At 36.2% G+C, this 22674-nt stretch overlaps 3 protein-coding genes across 3 annotated transcripts; 1 reads left to right on the top strand and 2 right to left on the bottom strand.

The window, feature by feature from the left end:
* Window positions 1–432: 432 nt before the first annotated feature.
* LOC149957464 (uncharacterized) lies at window positions 433–6682 on the bottom strand. Its single transcript, XM_090165561.1, has 6 exons — window positions 6344–6682; window positions 2450–2724; window positions 2228–2393; window positions 2061–2170; window positions 1945–1995; window positions 433–1878 (listed from the first exon to the last, which is right to left on the bottom strand). Exons 2-6 carry the CDS (start codon window positions 2708–2710, stop codon window positions 1252–1254), a joined length of 1215 nt encoding a protein of 404 aa, XP_090021687.1. The 5' UTR covers window positions 2711–2724; window positions 6344–6682; the 3' UTR covers window positions 433–1251.
* Window positions 6683–9946: 3264 nt separating this feature from the next.
* LOC149957463 (kelch-like protein 21) lies at window positions 9947–11624 on the top strand. Its single transcript, XM_090164816.1, has one exon. The coding sequence runs from the start codon at window positions 9979–9981 to the stop codon at window positions 11611–11613; it is 1635 nt and encodes a 544-aa protein (XP_090020942.1). The 5' UTR covers window positions 9947–9978; the 3' UTR covers window positions 11614–11624.
* Window positions 11625–12590: 966 nt separating this feature from the next.
* LOC149957462 (monocarboxylate transporter 13-like) lies at window positions 12591–15162 on the bottom strand. Its single transcript, XM_090167047.1, has 4 exons — window positions 14943–15162; window positions 14527–14676; window positions 12768–13541; window positions 12591–12709 (listed from the first exon to the last, which is right to left on the bottom strand). Exons 1-4 carry the CDS (start codon window positions 15160–15162, stop codon window positions 12591–12593), a joined length of 1263 nt encoding a protein of 420 aa, XP_090023173.1.
* Between the last annotated feature and the right edge of the window lie 7512 nt (window positions 15163–22674).

Genomic DNA, 22674 nt, shown 5'->3' with positions numbered 1-22674 from the left:
TAATTAGAGTAAGGAAATTATTAATTGGAAGAGCCAATCTTCCATTATCAAAATGCAAGCCAACCATAACCACGTGACAGCTTTTTGCGTCAAAAATCGAGCTCTCCTATTGATCCGTGACTTGGGTATAAAAATTCGGAAAAATAACAGCGTCGCCGATTAACAGGAATCGCTAAAACGTCTCTGCACCGCGATTTGGATTGCGAGGATCACAAAATAAACAGCTCACTAAATCTGAATCGCTAAATTGCGATCCTGTTAAAATTAACAGGAATCGCAAAATGTCTCTGCACCGAGCTTTTTAAAGCTTGTAAAAGAGCTTTGAAACACGTATCTATAAATTTTTTATACAATTCCAGAATAGTAGTTCCTTGAACGTCAATATTATACATGAACGTTTGGCTTTTACAGCTAAATAATATATCATCTAATCATTCCATAAAGTTCTCTATATTTTTTGGTTCCTCCATAATCTTGAATAGAAAAAAATCTCATTTAGTATTAAAAAAATTCTACAAAATTGCAATAACATACCTTAAAAAGTTTACTGCTACCAAAAAAACCCCGCCAACCCTCACTGTACTGTAAAAGTTCCTTACTAAGTCTGGTTAATAATGGCGGCAAACGCTCGTGGCGTAGGATTATAACCAACCGCGAGTAGGCTCTGTTTGTATTTCGCCACGTTTAAGCAAAACCCCTTAAGTGCCGCGGAATGATGTATCACAAATAAAGTGAAGTTGAATACTTCCCCCGAAGGGGTTTATTATAAACTTCTGGTGATATCTATTTGATCGGAAGGTTTGAAATCAAGCCAATTCACAGAGCTCTTAAAAAAAATTACATTAACACAAAAACATTCAATCAAGTTGTAGAGCATGTGTTATCTTAAGTCGGCTGCCGGAGTGCTGTTATTTATTGACACATTTGAATTGTTCACTAATTAGATAAAGAAATGTATTGTAGTTTAATATTGTGAAAGAAAGAAATGAAATATCTGGATTTTTGCTCATAACTGCAAGATGAATAAAGTTAAACAATCAAGCTACAAATTGAGCTTATGACATTTTCCTGGTATTTTTACTGTATATTTTCTTTGAATAGAATACATAAAAGGTAAATAATATTTTTAGCTAATTCTTCGAAAGAGTTTGGCACCCTTTAAAAGTAGTTCCTTTTGTTATTTAATTTTAGTACTTTGACCTTAGTACTGCTATATTACATATGGTGCTTTTACATGTTTCCTCAAGCAAATCATGGATTAGTTAACTTTGTCACCCTTTTTTTCAAACGTCTCAGTTTTTCACTAAGAAGTACTATTTCATACTTCGCTTTTCTCAAACTATTCACAAGGTCCTTTTTGCTCATGGATTTAAAGTGCCTGATAGTTGGTCCATTTTTTCTCCGTTTACGATTTAGGATATTTTGAAAACATCTCCTTTGTTTTAAGCAAAAGAAACATCGCGTTCTTTTTTCATCCAAAACAAACAAAGAACAGTTTTTGTTATGAAGAGCACCGGATAATATGTTACGAAATCCAAGGGTGGTGATTCGGTGTTTAAAAGCAAAAATGAACTTTTCTTCACCATTTCCAGAACATATTTTCCATTTTTCAATATTTTCTATGAGATTTAATAAAGTTTCTTGGTCTCTAATTATTTTGGGCAATTTTGACAAAATAAATTCGTTTGACACTTTCCTTCTGAGTGCTTCATAATGAGTTTTAAATGTTTCATCGATAGAAGCACTAAAGATAAGAAGGCCACTTTCTTCATCTAGTTTCCTGATTTTGAAGACACCATTTGTAAATGAAACTGACCAATTGACTGGGGGCGAAAAATCTATAAAGGTATCTTTCATGTTGACAGAACTTCTGGTATCCTGTAACATAAATGCATTTATTTTAGAATCATAATAATACACTAACTAATAATTCATAGAACACACCACTTTATTATAGTTATGATCCGTGCAAGACCTGCTTTGTTCACTTGGATTCTAATAAATATAAATTACAATATTATACCTGAATTCAACATGAACACAACTAACAAATAACATACCTGGGATATGCCATTTACAGTTCCATGATTTTTCATTCCGATACATTTGTCTTCAATTCTAGTTTTATCTTTTTCCGGAATTTCAAATATTGATGGATCAACCATGATTTCTAATGTAATATAAGAATAGTTTGCGTTCTGAAATATGCCAATATTCGTTTACTTACCCATGGTTTCCGTTTCCACATGTTTGTCTTTGAAAATCGAGACTGCATTTCCTGGCATTGGTTTATTTAAAGTTTGTACGTGAACTTTAAATGCACATGGTACCAGTAGTTTAGTTATATTAATTGCAGGGAAATGTTCAGCATTCGTGTTTTGACTGACAGAAACCTTTTCAAAAATGAAACTTGAGGATAATGAACATGTAAAATTGATAATTTATTTACCTTGTCATTTGGCAACGGATGAGGAAAACTTTGAGTAGGGCCATTGCCTCCGACAAAATGTTTAGAACAAACATAAGTACTGCTGTTAACACGACTAATGGTGAAATCTGGACGTCCAATCCTCTCTAGCCATTTCTTACAACCAGGAAAGTTTGATTTTGGTTTAGGAAAAGGTGTAAAAGTTACACCTTTCATATAATCCTTATGCATGTATCTTGAGTCGCTGTTGCATTTAGCATATACGCATCTCTTTATCCTCATTTTGAATTATGATTCTTATGAGATAAATAATACGTAATCAATAATTCCCTCAAACACAAACCTAGTGGCCAACTTTGACCAAATAATTTTCCCCAACCAGTAATATAAAAATTCGTAAAATTGGCTGTTTAGCAATGATGCAGATCCAATGTCAGGCTAACTAGACATCTTATAATGGGCCAGATTCCAAACAGAGCATTACTGACATTATATTTATACATATTTTAATAAGTTGACCCAGAGAAAGGTTTAAAAAAACCCCAGAATGATCTAGATAATAGCATATATAATTAACATAATAGATAAAAACGCTGAATGATATTGGTTAATTAAAGTCTGTCAAAGTCATTGCTTAATAAGATGTTCCAGAACAGGAAACTGCCTACTTCCTTTGTTGAAGGATCACTGTTAAATCAGTTTTTTCAACGAGTCAAACAATGTTAAGATCTTTAATTCAAAAACCACTGCCTTATAATAGAGTATTTATAATAGTCAAATTTATATTCCAATTGAATAATTCAGCCTTATTTAGCAAAAGTAAGCGTTATTATAACCTACTTTCAATTTCCAATACTCGATAGTTGCTCTATAAAGAAGACTTGTAACACATTGTGGAAAGTTATTAGTCCTTATAACATTACGATTTATGTCGTCAACGGAAAAGAACCCATTAAAACCATTTGAGTAGGGGAAATATAACTTATGAAAAGTAGTATGTACCATTAATTCGGTACAAATTTAGTATTCCGTATTATTCTCGTTTCATTAAAGAATTACAATTACAGTGACAGAAATGATACAGAATGAGAGAGATTACACGTGGACTAATTTAATATTCAAAAGGGAGTAGTCAGATATATACCACTTATCTAGCCAGCTTCTACAACATTCCATATATCTTTTGAACAAAAGTGACATAACTACCAAAAGTGTGTCGATCGGACCTATTTCTGAATGAATGTTACGAGCGAAATACCAGTTGGGAGGGGAGAAGGGAAAATATGCGTTAGGGAGGGAAGGAAGTTAAAACCAACAAATAACGCCTCGTAGTGAGGGACGGAGGAACTAAGTAGCACTGGTCAAAGTTAGTGTACTTTTTGATTTTACGTCGTTCTGTGGAGATGCTATCGCCATCTCCCTACGATATAATACCATAGACTAAAAAAGATCCAGAAAGACGACAATAAATAGTCTTTTATGTGGTCGATCTCGAGTCGAGCATTCATTAAACCTTTAGCATACGAAAGTACAGGGATAATTATGTCACTTTTGTTTTGAACCTTATCTAAATCTTCTACCCTACATATAAACTATACATAAGACCAATAACATCATTTAGTGGAATGATTTGGATACAATTTCTAACACCATGAATTTTGGTTAGTTACACTTTTTTCAGTCTTGGCACTCTTCCAACTAATATTAGTGGTCTGGAGTCATATTATACATTTGAGTAATAAGTTACTATTTATTTATTTAGGCGCAAAGAAGATTATAATTTGCCAAACTTTTTGATCAAGAATTTATTTGATAGAAAATATATTATCGGAGAAAGCATACTGTTTACACGCATCTAATCTACGTTGCCATTGTTAGCTTTAGGTTTCAAACTAATGATCAAACTTAATGTAATAAACTAAGTTATTTATTTTCTTAACTAACGATTTGTTACACGTCAATGTTATGATTTGATGAGTATAATGAATAGTCTGTGTTTTTGATTTTTACAAATTTCCCAAACTTCATAGCCATTCATTGTTCAATATCTCATAAATATTTTTTTAAGATGAGTGATATTTATCACACTGACAACAATTGGGCTCCACGATTTTACTATATTTTTTCTTTAGTTTTAAATACTTCCAATAAGCAAAACTAAGGCGTTTTTCAATTTTATGCAAATTTTAAAGGCTCTTACCTAACCGTAATCCAGACTTTTTGTAGGGTTTAGCCCTCCCCCGACCTCAACTTTATTTTAACCCTGTACAAACACTATAATGAACCCAAATTATCTGAACAGTCTGGGATGCCTACAAATTCTGTTTGAAATGAAACGAAAGTGTTTGAAAATTTCATTTTGCTAAAATATTTTCCCTCATTTTTAAGTGACAGTGCGTGTGTTAATATTTTAATCTGTTCATGGGGGATTAAATATGTTTTTCTAGTAAAAGTCAGGAGCAGCGCATAGATAGCGGTGAAGCTACATTTCAGTCTTTGAGCTAAACTTTATTTTTTAAAAATCAATTGAGTTCTTCTGTCCCACCTCAATTTAAAATAATTTAGGCAGGACCTTTTTCAAACCACCGAAATACGAAGATAAACATTTTCTGTCTAACCAAAAAGTGATTATGTTAGGGAGAACTTGGAACAGGCTCAGATTAATTTTCATGTAGTACTACAGACTCAAATGCCATTACCTATTGAGTAGTATAGAGTGGAGTTAGTATGCCTAGATTTTAGATAAATTAAAAATCTAGACCATGAAAGAAAATCTGCTCTAGCCAGTCCTGGAAACACCCTTACATAAGCAGAGGTAGAAAAACCATCCCACTATTACCTAGCTGTGCAAGATAAGAGATATAGTTGCCTGTTGTTTCATCTTTTAGCGGATTGGATGGATTGTGTAGAAGGTGCTGCTGTCAGCAGAGTGGGTAAGCACTATTTAGCCTATGACTTTTGTCACTATTCCAGGCTATGAACATTGTGATGAGGCTATGTATGTAAATTCTGAGTGAATAATCCATGTCACGAGTGCAAGTTAAGGCAGTATAACAATGCAACACATCTTTAAGTTGTTCATAGTTATCCATATTAAGTTCTTGTCATAGACCAAAAGCCAAGATAATTCAGAAATTTAATAAACAAAGATACTGTTATTTTGTAGCTTATGCCGGACTTTCCGACCACTTTTATTCAGGAGCCAGATATGAAAATGTGCACATATCAATAATTTGTCAAAGATCTAGCTTGACAGGCAACAGCTAATTAATTAAACCATGTTAAAACTTTTACTATCATCCTTCTAATGCCAAAAAATCTACAAAATGAACTACTTATATAACATCTTATCATTCATAAGTATAAAATAAATAATTTTCTTTAATGGAAAGTAACTTCCCACTCGGAGACAAAAAACGCATCATCAACTTTATAGATGGGAAACTGACATTAGTGAAGCTTAATTGCCTCCCTTTGACAATAGAGGAGCTTGAATTTACAATTTTGGGTCCACATATTATATGTTCCATGTGAAATGAAGTCTCATTAAAATGTTTTTCTACAGAAATGTTATACAGAGGCATACTTATGAATGATTATGGTACATTTGATAACAATAAGAGATCCTGTTAGCTAGTCTTTTATTTTTTCAACCTAGTTGGGCAGATAAGAGTTACACATTTTACACTGCTAAAGGGAGGGGAATAAGAGTTTCTGCAACTGCCAAGGAAATGGAAATTACTATGGCAATTCAGTGGGACCAAAGTGTCCTTGTATTAATTACTCCAACCTAGATGTTCCCTTAGTTGCAGTGGCGTAGACAAGGGGTTTCAGGGTCTAGACCCACCCCTTGGAACTACCTTTAACTGTACTAAATTTCCAACCCCTTCTCGACCCCTCTAAACATTCACATACTTTGACCCCCTTGACGAATTTCAGGCTACGACACTGGATAGTTGCTCTGGTAACTTGGACCGTGAATAAAGGAAGATACCAGACACTTATCAGACACCAAAGCATAAACAAAAAAAAAACAAAAATTATTAACTTTTAGATTATTAAGTTCAATACTAGCATTATCTTATTCACAACTTCAAAGAAAGAGGGTTCAACTTTATTTCTTCTCCAAGTTACTATTTCCTAAATTTGTACAAATGTTTCAAAACAAATAGACACTTAACCAGACGATTAGAAGTCTATACTATACTTCTACGGCCCTGAAATAAGGAGGTTTTAAATACAATAGGCATTTTGTTAAATCACGGCCAACTTTGATTTCTCGCGCATCTCTCGCGCTACAGCGGCCATCTCATTCGTTGACGTTTCTGTGTTAACCTATGAGCAAAAGATGTGTATGACGTCAGCGCCCCTAGCGGATTATTATTTTTAGTATAGTTTTTACATTGAAGACAATATAACAACCGAGCGTGGCGCTGACCTCCTACACATTATAGTACAGTTTATAGGGGGAAAATCCTTGCTCGCGGAATTTCGACGAATGTGTTGGCCGTAGTAGCGCGAACAGCGCGTGATCAAAGTTGGCCTTGGTTAAATGCAGCTCTCATTTTCTTTCCTCGGCGCGAGTCACTGAACTAAATAACCACAGGTTTATGTTAGTATTTTTTGCATTATGAAATTTTATAGATGAAATTAAAATGATAATTAACAGAAAAGGAGAAGAGATTTTAGTAAGTTTCAGGTTTATTTTGAATAAAAAACCCATTTTTCTTAAGAAAATTAAGCACCGTAGTTTAATATTTGCCATATTAAGCCGTTCCTACTTTATATGATAAATTTTAATTTTCAACCGTGCGTAAAGTAGGAGAGCGGGGCAATTACATTAGTTGCCGTCAAAAGCAAATTTTTAGGCAGGGACATTGCCCCATGGCCCCTCAGTTCGTACGCCCCTGATATCAGCGTCATAATTTATCGGTATTACCATTTTTTGACACTTCCTATTCTTCACATGCAAAAGTTTACTGAGTGCTATTCACAGAAGAGACTGAATTACGGGCTTCATCGCCGTTTTGCGTCCGCTTGCCACAGGCCCATAGCCAGGGGGGGGGGATTCTTTCGCCCGCCCTGGCGTTCCTCGAATTAAATCTATAAAGACAGCACTGAATAATACTCGCGCCTCCTAAATTACGGTTCACCTGGTCTACATCTATAGCCTGACTACGGCCCTGGCTATAGCGTCACACGTATCATTTGACAGCAACTCGCTAGGGGATATTTTCTTCTTAGGATGACGTCACTCCGTTACTAGCTCTCAGTAAAATATTCCCCAAAGTGACAAACTTATGGAACAATGGTATTACCAATAAAATGCAAATTTCATTATATTTTCTATTTCATCCACCATAGGCCTCTAATACACATTATTTCTTACGCTACTGGTGCCAAACGCTAATAGAGCCTGCCAGGAATCCATACCTCTACTTGGAATGCTTATCGCGGCAGATTTTCGTCTTGATGTGGCTGACAGTTTTTTTTACTTCACTATGTTAACTTAACAAACAACAACGTGAGAGCCTGAGAGGGGAGCAAGCGCAACGGGGATTTTTTATCTCGTAGGCGGGGCCAAAGCCGTCAGAGTGATCTTACCATCCGCGATACGGCATGATAAGCATATCAAGTAGAGGTATGGATTCGGATTCCAGAGCCTGCTAATACAAAACCGGTGCCCAACGCTAATAGCGCCTCGTAATACGCTACCTACCTACTTTTCAGCGGCAACGCAAATTATAATTTAAAATTATAACTATGAATATTTATTTCTATTTAGTGAAAATGTTGAAAAAAAAAAGTCAATATGAAGTCAAATCAACTTTTGATTTTGTCATTCGGCAACAGCAGGACCGATAGCGCAGAAAGCAGGAGTTCAGCTCATGTTATACATATAATTTTTTAAGTTTCGTCGCGAGTCCTCCTCTATCAAAAATTATCGTTTAGTGGTTGCCGAACTTCCAAACTCAGATTACTCAGGCTGACTGAGGCCGATGGAAAGGACCATAATCAAAATTATTCATTCGGTAACTACCAATATGAATGACTATACAATCGCTTAATAATTTGCTTAATTTCAGGTAATATGATTTTGGTTTTTACTTTTGCGAAAATTAGGGAAATGTATGGCTTAACGGAATGGTCCATTTTAAATGATCGGTTTTAAGATTTGTGAATTATCCGAATGGCACGGTAAAAAGGGATACGCGACACAACAAAATGAAATGTACATATAACGAAACAACATTGTATTTCCTATGGGATACATCGCTTATATTTTAATTGTGACATCTGTAATATTATTGTTAGTCCGTAACCATTTGGTTTTGGTGATAGGTCGAAGTTTTGATTTTAACCTCCATTAAATTAAAAACGAGATACTGTTAGAACAGGACTGGTTATCCTAAATTATTTTGAAAGACAATGTAATTTCAATGAAAAGACTGATTACTCTCAAAATCCTTAAGGAATATTTTTAAATACAATAGGCCTAGTGGCGGAAATAATTTTGTATAGGTAGGCTGCAAATTTGTGGCCCCGTATTTTTTTTATAATCTTATTTGTCTTTAATATTAATACTAATTTTTAACATTAAGATATGCAAAGGAATCTTAGATGTTTATTTTGTTTTGTTGTACCTATGCAAATTTCAACAAAATATGACCCCATTTCATCAAATCTGTGTTTATTTTTGTAAATCCCAGGTATAATAATCAAACAATAATAAACCGCTAGACTTATACCTAAGGCACTCCCCCCCCCCCCCGGCCCAAATTATAAAGCAACTTTTAATGCTATTAATTCAAGTGACTGGACTATACTACAACATAGGAAGGTGGTAACAAGTCCATCATACCGAGCGAACCAACGGCTCCCTACACTTACTATATCCAGTTTATGTGTCTGTATGATTAATTAATTTTATAGTCAATTTAAATTACCTAACAGCAATGGAAGGGAAAATAAATAGAGCCGCGAAAGTACATGTATATCAATTGGAGTGTCTCACAGCGCGTCTCCTATCCTACAAGTGTGAAGGGGGCTACGATCAAAGAATTAAGTCTAATAATGTTTCATTGAGTGATTTCAAAATTACGTTTTTGCACGCGACAATACCTTTACATTATGAGGTATAGCTGGCTTATTTACTTGCTTTTATACCCTAGCATGGCGGTGTATTTTCACGCGCAAAATTAATTTTATGATCCACCAATAAAACGGATTCGATTAACTTAAATTGGGTTCATCATAATTTAAAGAATTCGAAAGCTTCGTTGAAGCAGGGGAAAAAACGCCCCCTTGTACTTGTCCGAGGAGAGAAAATGATGTAGTGTGCCACTAGTTTTTTAGCACCATCTGCCGTTAATTGAGAACTATTGAAATTAAAATCCAAATTAGCTGAGTGGGTACGAGTACTTTTTTCCCCTTGCATACGTCTGGTGGTATTTTTTTTAACTTCCCTTTCAAAAACTAGATGTATCGGTTTAAAGGTTCTACCATTTTCTTTCAGTTAATATCCGAAACTACTTGGCTTGTAATTGACAATGGAATTTCAAACGAGTGACCAGTCGGACAACGATATGGTGCTCATTCTGGACAAGGAAAGATTTAAGTGCCACAGAAACATTCTGTCCAAATCTTCTGAGTATTTCCAAGCAATGTTCTCGCGTGGAGGCTTTGTTGAGAGCGATGCTTCGGAGGTAGAAATTCACGACGTCAGCAGTCACGACTTGAAAACGTTGTTGAAATTCGCCTACGAAAACGTGCTGTCAATTCCAGCCACCTTGCGGGACGTGCACGAGCTCTTGCACGCCGCGGTCCTCTTTCAATTCGATAACGTACAGCGGGCTTTAGTCGCTAACTTGCTGGATAACTTAACCGTTGACACGTGCATAGATAACCTTCGCGTGGCTGACGCCCTGGCTATCAAGGAATTGATGGAACGCTCTACCATGGTAGCTTTATGGGAATTCTTCTATCGCGAACCGTTGCGGGATCATAGCATCTGTTCCATACAAAAGGTCTCCTTCGAAATATTACACCGTCTTTTATCGGACGATAAATTACGGACTCGTCATAGCGACATTTCCGTATTGACATGCGTTGTGGTATGGACCCAACATAACGCTTACAAGGACGTCGAAATGCAAGCACTAATTCGCTGTATTAGACTCAGCAGGTTAACTGCCGAAGATTTCGACAGTCTGAAACGCAATCCATTGATTAACATTACAAAACAGTTTCCTATTATTGAAACGATTGAAAAACTTTGCAAAACATCTTCAACTTACGTCGAGATACAAAGGAAACTTCCCTATAAACCTTTGTTCTTTACTTACGATCAGAAGAACGCCACTATAGTATTTAACGTAATTTCAGAACTGGATGCTCCCGAAGATAGCGACGTCGTGAAAGCGATTGATAGTTTTAATTTGAACAAAATTGACATGTCTAACGTAACGGGTATTACGGTAATCGCTGTTGGTAAGGATCTGTATATTCTAGGTGGTAGGGAGTATTACGGTTCTGGTAGCTGGAATATGAAGCTTTGGAAGTACGACAGTTTCGCTAAAAGCTTCGTTCAACTCAGTGATATTCCGAGGAAACTTCGTCACGTCAAATGCGCCACTGACGAAAATTTCATCTACATAGCGGGTGGATTCGGCGCTTATCGGGTACTTACTAATTCCTTATTTTGTTACGATATTTGCAACGACCATTGGAAAGAATATCCGGAATTGCCGTTTCCGTGTTTGAACGCGTCCACAATTGCCGTTTGCGGTGGAATTCTCTTCCTGTTTTCATTCGGAAGTGGAATTTTCCAATTGGACAAAAGTCCGGTTCCGCTGTGGAGGAAGATTGGCCAGAGTGCCGGCCTTCAAGGCGCCCTGCTGTCGGTGGCCACCGAGAAGGACATCTTCGTGTTTTCCTCCCAAGAAGACGCCTACGTTGTGTTCAACCCCGAACTGGGAGGCATCACGAAGAAATGTAATTTGAATAGTGGCGTCTCGTGGGAATACTGTCTCCTTATTCGCAACGAGATATTTCTTCTCGACACTAACGAACGCTCCCTACTGGTCTTCGATTTAGAAAACAATCACTTGAAATGCAGTAAATCGCTGAGTGTCATTACTAATTTTGTACCTCCAACGTTCATTCCGTACTATTTTTCTCAATAAAGATATTTGTACCTTTCTAAAATCTATTTTATTCTAACCGTATTAAATATAATCAGGAAACTATATAGGTTTACACTTGGAATATCCAAGGAAGATTTTTACGGCCGCGATCAAGCTCGTGGAAATGGGCGTGTCTTAAAACGGGAAAACTCACGAGAAAAATTCTCGCGCCTCGCTACCCTAATTCGACGAAAACTCGTCATTAAGCCTAGTCATGGTTATTATATTATTAGCTTACCTGATAAATTATCTCTTTTATAACCATAAAAATACCTGAAATTAGGTATCACTACACTTCTTTCACGAAGAACATAATAATTACTTCAAAATATTAAGTACGATAACAAATTGAGGTTTTCAAATACATCATTTTATAAGCCTATTTTGCGCGGGAAGATCGCCTATTTGTTACCATGACGATGCATTCTTTTCACGTGAAACCTCTAGCCAATGAATTTGAAATGTCGTGTTACGTCTTGCACTTGACGTAGTTAAGCCCCGCCTTTTTCTCGACGCGCTTTCGTATCACCGTCCCAATGGAACCTTAGACATTCCAAGTGTATACCTCTATAGTTTTCTGATATAATTTATTGTAAGAAAGAAACACAATTTCAACTGGAATTAATATAGAAACGTATCGGCTGCCTTAAAAAGTACAAAAAATGCGTAATAACCTTTCGGCATGTGCAAAGATATAACATAGATGGATCCTGTTAAGTAACATCAAAATTTCCATATACTTATTAGCTGTAAGGTGGCGTAGCTTACGCTATTTTTAAACATAGGCGCTACTTGTGATATACTGTCGCTGTAATGCCTATTTTTATCAATAGCGCTTCTCGGCGAACACCTAGCTGTGGCACCAAAAAGTTCCTGGATTAATTATTCGAAACTTCAAGCGTAACGGAGAGTTTTAAAGATGGCGGGTCGTATTGTTTTGTCCCAGTGGAAAGAAGGCTCAAGAGACATTTTTTTTTCTATTTCTGAAAATATTTGAATTTCAAAGATGAAATCATAAAAGCGGCTAGCAATAGCGCCGTCAGCGCCATTCCGATGTAAAGGTCACGATAGTCTCCCATTTCGTCTCGAAAATATCCTGAAATTAAATTAATTTCGTAAAGCAATTCCAATTTAAACACCTAAATGTTATTTACCGATAATTTTGGGAAATAATAATGACACCAATCCCAAAACGAAATGTGCTAATCCCACCGAGTACGCAGTCAAACTAAGTCCAATTGCCGGAAATAGGGGGTTCATGGCAGTGGCGTTCACTCCGTACGTCAAAGCGATGAAAAATAAAGTGGCCACAAATACGTTTCCACTCGTAAATGGCAGACAACAACAACAAAGAGCATTCAGTAACAGCGCGATTGATAATACCAATTCATTGGATGCGATTTCGCTGTCTAGGATGAAGGACGTTGGCACTCGCCCGAATAGCTGCGCCAGCGAAGAAATCACCAAAAGAGACGACACCATTTTCGACGAGAGGTTCTTGTCGCCTCCGTAATCGACGATAGTTAATCTACAGAGATTAAAGTGACCCACAACTTGGCAAAGTACTACCGTGAGTACGTAAAATCCTGGTATTCTCATCAGTTTTCTTATATTTGATTTCATGTCTTTGTTGGGAGGGTTGACGCTCAATACTTGCTTAGTGTTCGTCGAACTAGCATATTGATGTTCTTCCGCGTTGGATCTGGTCATGGCGCAGAGCACCAATGACTGGACGTAGAGTGAAGCGTGGATGAGCCAAGAGCCCCGTAGACCATATTTTATGGAAGCGTGTTCGAAAATCAGTGGCACTGTCATCCCGGAGAAAGATACCGCAGAGTACAGAAGAAACAGAGCTTTCGATCTGTGTTTCTTGAAGTGGGAGCTGACCACAAAAGTCAGCACTGGTTTTTGCAAGCTCATTCCGGCACCTAAATATGAAAAATGAAAGTATATTTCTTCTGGTTTTTTATTTGTCTATTCGAGACCGAAAAGCAGTTTTTACTAACCACGAGCAACCGTAATATAAGTTTCACCTCGAAAAATAGCTATTTACACTACCGTCTCATTAATCTAGAGCAAAGAAAATGAATGTACAATTTATATATTTTTCCTCTAACGGGGTTTCAAGGACCTCATATAACCTATTGGCTGGACCGTCGGCAGTAGAGTTGCCAAAAATCCGCCAAAGGCGAAGGTTATATATTAGAAGGGGTCGAGTAGAAAGTCGAAATTTAGTATAACAAAAGCTACAACGATGAACGAATTTCAAAACGGAAACCACCTCTTGTTTATGCCAAAATGAAGTTGCAACTTCTAGGGCTTGATATTTAATGCTATTACCCTAACTATTGATGCACTAACGATTTCACAGATTTCAATTGACGTTTTTTGCGGCCACGATTACCCAAAGCTCTATTCATTTTACAATGAGCGACGAGTTGTAAATAAAGAATAAGCAAACTTATCAAATGTAAACAGAACCGTAATCTAAAGAAATTTATCTTTTAGAATAAAAGAAATATTAAAGGTATAAATTTACATTTACGGAAGGCTTTGAGCTATATAATAATTATAAGTATTTATTTATTTATTTACATTTCTTACAAGAGAAGTATTCATATCCCTATTCTTCTAATGCTATTAGTTGAAATTGTCTCTTCAAAACCTTCCTGAAATTTTTCAAAATAGGTTTCGGAAACAAAATTATGTATGTTGAATTAAATCATATAGGGACTTTCAAAATTATTACAACGAAATAAATGGTTTATTAATTTTGAAATATTCCTAGGTAGTGGAATTTTAACTGTGCCTCGAAGGCACGTACTTCGATTTAATAGCAGAAAGATATACTTATCTCGTAAGACATATATTATAAACTTCTGGTAACGCCGATTTTTATCTTATAAATCGTACCTCTAATTGCCATGCAAAATGTCAACCACGGAATTTCGTAGTTGGGTACGGTAAAATAGGAAAGAATTGAGCCCACTGCTCCAAGAAGGGCGGATAGTATAAGTGACTTTCTCGAGTTCAAACTTTGCAGTACTGCTCCACTAAATAGCCCTGAAACGGAAAAGTAAATCATAAGATTACCTCTCCCTAAGTCAATTCTTAGCATTGAAGTTCTCTAACGTTACCCATGCCATTAGTGCGTTACCTCCGCATGAGGAAAACAGTATATGCATCTACTAAAAGTGTGACAAAAACCGCGAAAAAGCTCTCACCTCATGACAATCTATAAAGTTTTAACGAAGAAATAACACGAACATCGTTATTTAAGAGAACTCGATATGCTATTTCTACAATATGGATCAAAATTGGAGTCTCACCAAATAGTAGTTGACCTGATACAATGGTGTTTATCGGTATGGCGGTTTCTTCCCTGGACAATCCAAAAGTATCTTTCATAAATACGAAAATTGTGCCAGTAGCGTTAAGAGTTCCTAAATTGAGGCTGAAGATCAGAAAAGAGTTGAAGAGAACAATCCATGACGTCAGAGAATCGCATTCACAATGTTTGTCGAATAAACTTCCGAACGCCTTGATCATTGCTGTCGGGTAGATTCTGAAATTCGGTTTATAGAATAGCCTGATAATTTGCGATCAATTCAGATATTAACATTTTGCGGATTAATGAATAAAGGCAAATATTACTGAATCTCCTTGAAGTAACGGTCGCAGTAAGTTCATTGACCAGTAACTGATTTCTGATTCCGTACCTCAAGTGTTGGTGTAGATACGTTCTACAGATAAGTTTTCCTTTTTTAATGAATGAAAAAATATTTCATTCCGAATCCTTGTTTTTCCACGAAAAATGGGGTTGCAGCAAAGTAGAGGTTTATCTTGGAAGTTTATATCTAATCAAAATTTTCTTATAAATAATTTCCTCCGTTTTGAGCGGAGTTACCAAAATTTTCTTATAAATAATTTCCTCCGTTTTGAGTAGAGTTAGTAAAAATTTTACCAATAATAAATTATCTGCTAACCATTTATCTTAGAAGTGATGTAGAAAGGGGTTCCACAAATGTCACGTGCCCTACAAAAAGTATGGTTGTGTTAACACAGTGGCGGAGCTAGGATTTTGACTTTGACAAATTTTTCAGAAGGTTTATGGCCCGGCTTGATGTCCCAAAGGATAAATTAAGGAGGAGATTCTGAGGCCCCTAAAAAACGATTTCTGGGCCTCCAGTAAAATGAAATGTAGACTATAGCTGCCACTATGTGAACAACAATTATGTTGTTAATTTAGTTTACTAAATTGTTAACCTTAAATACGCCACTGCCTCTTTCTCCATTAATAACTATATTATTATAAACATTCCACAAGATTATTTGAAAGACATTTTATGTAAAAACGTTTCATTGGCGTGCTTAATTTCTTTAATAACCCCGTGGATTAAAATTTTCTGACCTAAAATAATTTTGTTTTGTTCTTTTTATTGTACGCAGACTAGGCAACTAGAATGCCTATGGATAAATTGACCTAATTATGGGGTTAGAGTAAAATGGTACGCAATGGAATTGTCCTTTATTAGTGCGGTTCCTTAATTTTGATACGAAGTTAAAACCGGGTGCTATGCATCTGTCTTAAACGAAGCTTTTAAAGAAATGTTTCATAAAGCACTAATTATTATTCTCTGAATTCTCGGTGTTAGCAGGAAACTATATTGGATACACTTGGAATGTCTAAGGAAGATTTTTACTGCCGTGATGAAGCTCGTAGAAACGGGCGTGTCGTAAAGCGGGGAAAATCACGAGAAAAACTATCGCGAACCGCTACCCTAATTCGACGAAAACTCGTCATTAAGCCTAGTCATGGTTATTATATTATTAGCTTACCTGATAAATTATCTCTTTTATAACCATACAAATACCTGAAATTAGGTATCACTACACTTCTTTCGCGAAGAACTTTATAATTACTTCAAAATATTAAGTACGATAACAAATTGAGGTTTTCAAATCCATCATTTTATAAGTCTTTTTTGCGCGAAAAGATCGCCTATTTGTTACCATGACGACGCATTCTTTTCGCGTCAAACTTTGAACCAATGAATTAGAAATGTCGTGTTACGTCTTACACTTGACGTAGTTAAGCCCCGCCTTTTCCCCGACGCGCTTTCGTATCACCGTCCCAATGGAACTCTAGACATTCCAAGTGTATACCTCTATAGTTTCCTGGTGTTAGTTATTAAACAAAATTATAAAGTAGGTCTATATAAAAAATGAAAATAGGTAAAAAGGTTAACTTATGAATTACTATGACTCTTGTTACATCGGGGTAATTATTTTTGAAATCATCAGACTTTGCTGCATGATAGTAACAGACTTTAACCAAACTTTTTTGTCGGGTCATCTACCTCTACAATGAAGATTTCCGAAGTTAACCGGAAAAATTAAAAAAAAAATAAGTTATATTTTTTTAAATTTTGAGTATTTTTGCCTAATTTTGGTGTATGTTATTGACATTTATTTTAATATCGCGTTCGCTGAAGGTTGGAAAACATAAAAAATGGTATCCCAAGGTAAAAGCATACGCTGAAGCAGAATTTGAAATCTATTTCATTTTATCTGCTATAAATTTGATAAACGAGCCAAAACGTGGGGTGACACTTAAAATTTTTCTCCCTAGGCTCCAATATCAAAAAAGCTTTTTTCAGTGTATCATCTTATACACAGAAACGTTCTTGTAAAATATCGTTTTTGTCTAAGCAAAGTAAGCATTATTTCTATATAAAAAATATTAAATTTTTCTCATTTTACGTAAGCACATTGAACGAATATCTAAACGATATTGCGTATAAATTTGAAAAACTATTGACAAATCATTTCACAGCAAAACATCAATCGAGATATCTATCCGATTTAAAACAAAGATTATCCCCGCATATTGAAGCCGTTGTTCTTATGGACTTTTTTGAAAACTACTCTTTCGTCGTAGAAGACGCTGCTCATGAGTCAGGGCTACCACTGGGACAATTCACAGACAACAATACATCCTTTTGTCATTTACTACAAAGAAACTTCGCAAATTGTCAAGCACGTATCCTTTATCGTTATAAGCGACTGCCTTAACCATGACGTAGTAACCGTGCACTTTTTATTAAAAAATTGATTAGCTATTTCAAATCTTGTCTCCCACACCTTCGCAAGATATAATACTTCAGTGACGGATGCGCTGCGCAATATAAAAACTGCAAGAGTTTCATAAACCTATGCCACCATGAAGAAGATTTGAAAATCCAAGCGGAATGGAATTTCTTCGCAACTAGTCATAGCAAAAGTGCTTGCTACGGAACGGGAGGTACGTTGAAAAGACTGGCCGCTCGTTCAAGTCTCCAGAAAACTGTGGATAACCAAATTCTTACACCTTTGGATTTATATAACTGGGCATATGAAAATATAAAAGGAATGACTTTCCAGTACGCTAAAAAATTCACATCGTGATAATATTATAAAAAGACTTGAAAAGGCTAAAGCAGTTCAATGAACACACAGTAACTACTCTTTTATCCCAATTAGCCCAACAGAATTGAAAATTGCCCGACTCTCGGGTGAAGAATAATTTTTGAAAGTTAAAATCAGCGATGAACCGTCGCATCCACGGTCCGACTTCTTTCCCGGTCAATACGTTGCCACAACTTCGGACCGTAAGTTATATTTCGGAGGTGTTAGAGAAACAAATGAAGAATACAGATAATCACTTATTAGTTCCATTCACGGAGCTCTTACAACTGGCCAAATAGAAAAGATGAACACTGGATTTCGAAATTTGCAAATTCTTTGTGTAGTTAAAAGTCCCACATCCCCAAGGGGAAGACATTACTACTTTGGGAACGAATGTTTGATAAAGGCCAAAAGCACTGTTCTTAAAAATGGAATATATTGCATAGAAATTGTTTATTATAACCATTAGTGTTTTTTTTTATATTACTTCAACAAAAATGTAATACATAATTGTTCAAAAATGAGAAAAATTTAATATTTTTGAAATAGAAATAATGCTTAGACCTAAACGATATTTTACAAGAACGTTTCTGTGTATAAGATGATGAACTGAAAAAACTCTTTTGGATATTAGAGGTGTACCGCATAGTGAGAAATTTTTTAAGTGTCACCCCACGTTTTGGCTCGTACATCAAAATTTATAGCAGATAAAATAAATGATTCTATATTTTTAGAAGGATAGCAAGTGACTAGGTTCCCCTGTATAAACGGCCTGGCGGGAAGAGCGTGGAGTTTTACAAAAGAGTGACGTCACTTTTACCGCTTTTACTCACCCCCAAGGCCAAGTCGCTCAACGGCGAAATGGGCTTTGGCAGTACCCCCGCCAGGAATTTTGAACACACAGGCCCGGTCTGATTTAAAGACCCCCCCCCCTATCTATATATTTTAATTTTGAAATGTCTGATTTTAAAGAATTTTCTTGACTATAGTTAAAAGTTTAAAATTATGACACTAATATGTTAATTTAAACGTTTTCTTAGGAAATATAAAATTTTCTGCCCTTGCAATTTAATCAAAGAATAATACTCTTCGATTAGAGCTTTTACCAAATTCGTCAACCACTAAATTAGGGTTTTCTTTTAAACAATTCGACAAATCCCGATTAATGGACAACGTAGCCAGATTTGAAAGTCTAAATTCTCCCATAATTGTTCGAAAACGTGTTTCTATTCTTTTCAGGGAACTGAAACTTCTTTCTGAGATGGTGTTTGCGACAGGAATGCATTGAACAACCTTGTAGTACTTAACAAGGTCAGGGAAGCCATCTTCCATGGGCATTAAATAGTGGAAGCAGTCGCTTACGCTGTTAAATATTTTGGGGATAATTAGATTTCTCACAATTTTAATTTGACTTTTTAAGGAATCAAGGTCGAAATGAAACCTATCGTATGTGTTACAATGTGTTAGGATATCGATTTCTCTTAGGAAGTTCTCAGAGTTAGGGTCAGACGCCATGATACCATTATATAGACCAGAGTTTTCTAATAGCCGGATTTTCATTTCAGAAATAAATTTGTCTATTAATTCGAAATAGGTGGACATCATCTGGTCTATTAGGGTTTTTGCTTCAGTTTCCCTGGTTCCCGTTGTAATTGTTACCACACTATGTTTTAATCTCCTGTTAGGGATAATTTTACGTTTACGTAAAGCTAATGGTTCGCTGTTACGGTCAGGTACTGCAATAAAAGCCGATTCCGCGATTTTAGTAGCTTCTTCCCAAATAGAATCAAAGCGTTCAGAGTTTCTACAATCTTCTAAGGTCTTGACTGTAGCTTGGCAAATGGCAACGGCTTCCGTAAAAATAACTTTGGAACTTTGTAAATATTCCGACAGGGAATTTGTTACGCCTAATACTTCGTCTAATGCAACGACTAATATTAAGTTGTTAAAGTTATGTAATTGGGATATATACCCACGACACTCAGCAGCCTCGTCGGGTTTTCTGTTTTCAATCAGATTATCTAAAGCTAAAACTACGGAATCGAGTCTATTTCTAAAATAGTTAATCCCTTTTTTTTTGCTCCCCCATCGAGTGTCGCAGCTTTGTGGCATTTTCAATATGTCGTACCCTAGATCTTTTTGAGAGTTTTCAAAATATTGACTTCTAATAACCGAATTGCTTTGAAAGTTGTAAATGGCTTGAACCAAACCAAGTAATTCCCTAACTGTCGATATTTTGGAGCAACAGTCAACTAAAACTAAATTTAAGCGGTGGGCGTAGCAATGAACGTACGGACAATGGCCACCTACTGCTTCTTCTACTTTAACCCTTACTCCTTTTACGTGTCCACTCATTAAACTAGCTCCATCATAAGTCTGTGCAACACAATTCTCCTCTTTTAAAAGATTTATAATTGCCAAGCTGATACTCTCAGAATCAAACTTGTGTAAATCTGTGAACCCTATAAATCGTTCTACGACACCTATTTCTGCTTTAGTATATCGAATACAAAGACTTAACTGCTCTACTCCCGCGTTGTCTCGTGTTTCGTCAGCTATTACAGAGTAGAATCCACCGGATTCGTTGATCTCTTGAACAATAATTTTTATCACTAAACTTGCACAAATGCCACTTATTTCGTTTTGTATGGTGCTGTGCAAATATTTGGCATTATTCGGCATATTATCGCACTTGGCTTTTAAATCAGGACATTTTCTTTTTAAAAGATCTAATATTGCAATAAAGTTTCCCCTATTCCCAATATTGTCGGCGGATGTGTAAGTGTTCCCCTGAAGTGCTAAATCTTGTTGGGCACATAAAATAATCACTTCCACGTGTAGATAGGACCTCTCTGTTTCTAATAACGTCTAGTCTATGGTGTTCGTTAACTTGGCAAACTATTGATCCAAGAAGAACTGAAACCTCAATTTTACCGCCAATTAATCTTTTAGGAAAAGGATTTAGTTTAGGCTGAACTGGAAGGCAATCTTTATCTAGACTAATATCCAAGTTATTCAACGCGTGCAAGCCCATTTCTTTTGAATTGGACACGTTGTTTGATGTATTTTGTGCATGGTTAGAGTTGGCATTGCAATTACTTCTGCAATTTCTCCTTCATGAGTTAGTTCCATTTCCATATCAGTACTGACGTTTGGAAGAACTTCAGCAGTATTACTAAAACAGTGACTGTTATCAGTCCCCAAGGATTCTAGACCCTTTCCCAATTCTTTGACTAGGTTTTTCTCAGAACTATAGTTATGGCTTTGTGCCGACGATTTCAAAAACGTGCCATTGCACCTTTCTGACTACTAACGAAACTATCTTCCCTTTTCCGTTTTTCTAGTTTTTGGGACCCAGATAAAAAATTTCTGGTACTCATATTTCAAAATGCTACTATGATATACTAATAGCGAAATAACCTTAAAAAGGTTTAAGAAAATAAAGCTTAGTTAAAGCTATGTAGTCTTCAAACAGACTTTTTAATAATACCAGCTATATCAAAGCCCTGAAAAAAGCTGTTTGCATATTTTTTCTAGAATAGCTAATTAGCCTTGAAAAAGGCTGTTTAAAAATTAGCTTAAAACAGCTAAATAGTTCGTCTCGGAAGAGACTTTGAAAAAATTTGACTGGGAGAGAATCGAAATTGAGAACTACCTGTTTGTTCAGGAGCAGAAAATGAAATGAAGAAACGCGCGTTATCTGGGACAAGTCCGACTACCGAAGGTCAAGGTCCTTTCTCAACGATCAGTGGTCACTGATATCACGTGATTTCGCAAAAGGGACAAAGTGTTAAAAAGAAAAAAACCCTAATCCCCAGGACGCTCTCTACGACTGGTACGATGCTTTACGCTTCGACTTCAGCTCCGCGGGGATTTCCCTTCGTTTAAGCGTTGCAACTGTTTAAGTCGTATTAAAGAAATCCAGTTTCTCACTTTATGCCCCCTTTTGTAGAATTCCTAGAAACTAAGCTTATGTTTATTGTGTTGGTTGAAGCTAAGTTATCACTGAGGCGAATAGGTGGTTTTTTTGCTGCTTTCCTTGCACGACGGACTTCCCCATCCCGGGCCAGTCTTTTGTCATATACTCTATATCAATGTTAACAGAGTACACTACCAAACGCAGAAACCACAGAGTTAGCTTCCTTTGGTTGTGTACTCAAGTAATATTGATTTCGAGTATAGGTGGTTCAAAAGAGAACGTTTTGTTAGGGCCATTTAGGACTCTTGGAAATTGGAATTGAATGGGAGTTCTTTTTTAGGGGGATAGATGACCAATTTTTAAAAATAAATAAAATTTAAAAATCACATTTGGAGGCCCCAGAGGCAATTTTTATAAACTTTTAGAGGCCCCTAAAATAGGCCTAAATTTTTTGAACATAGGCACGTGCCTACTTGTGCCTACTGCTGGCGGGGGCACTGGGCTTTGGCGCCTTCACGGTAGCGATATTTGACCTTGGCTGGGTAATTTTTGGAAGGAGCTACTGCGCAGTCGTGCGTTTTCTTCCTATCCTTCTAAAAATATATAATCCTTGGTTAAATCGGCTGATATACACGTTAGCCTGCTCAAATTCGAGCGCCGCGTTCTCTGTCGGCAGGATAGTGCGTTAACTAGAA

The sequence above is a fragment of the Leiobunum rupestre genome, chromosome 2 (assembly GCF_980474605.1).
Source record: "Leiobunum rupestre chromosome 2, qqLeiRupe1.1.hap1, whole genome shotgun sequence".
Taxonomy (NCBI): domain Eukaryota; kingdom Metazoa; phylum Arthropoda; class Arachnida; order Opiliones; family Sclerosomatidae; genus Leiobunum; species Leiobunum rupestre.
Note: the sequence above shows the minus strand (reverse complement) of the source record. Positions and strands in the feature narration are given on the sequence as shown.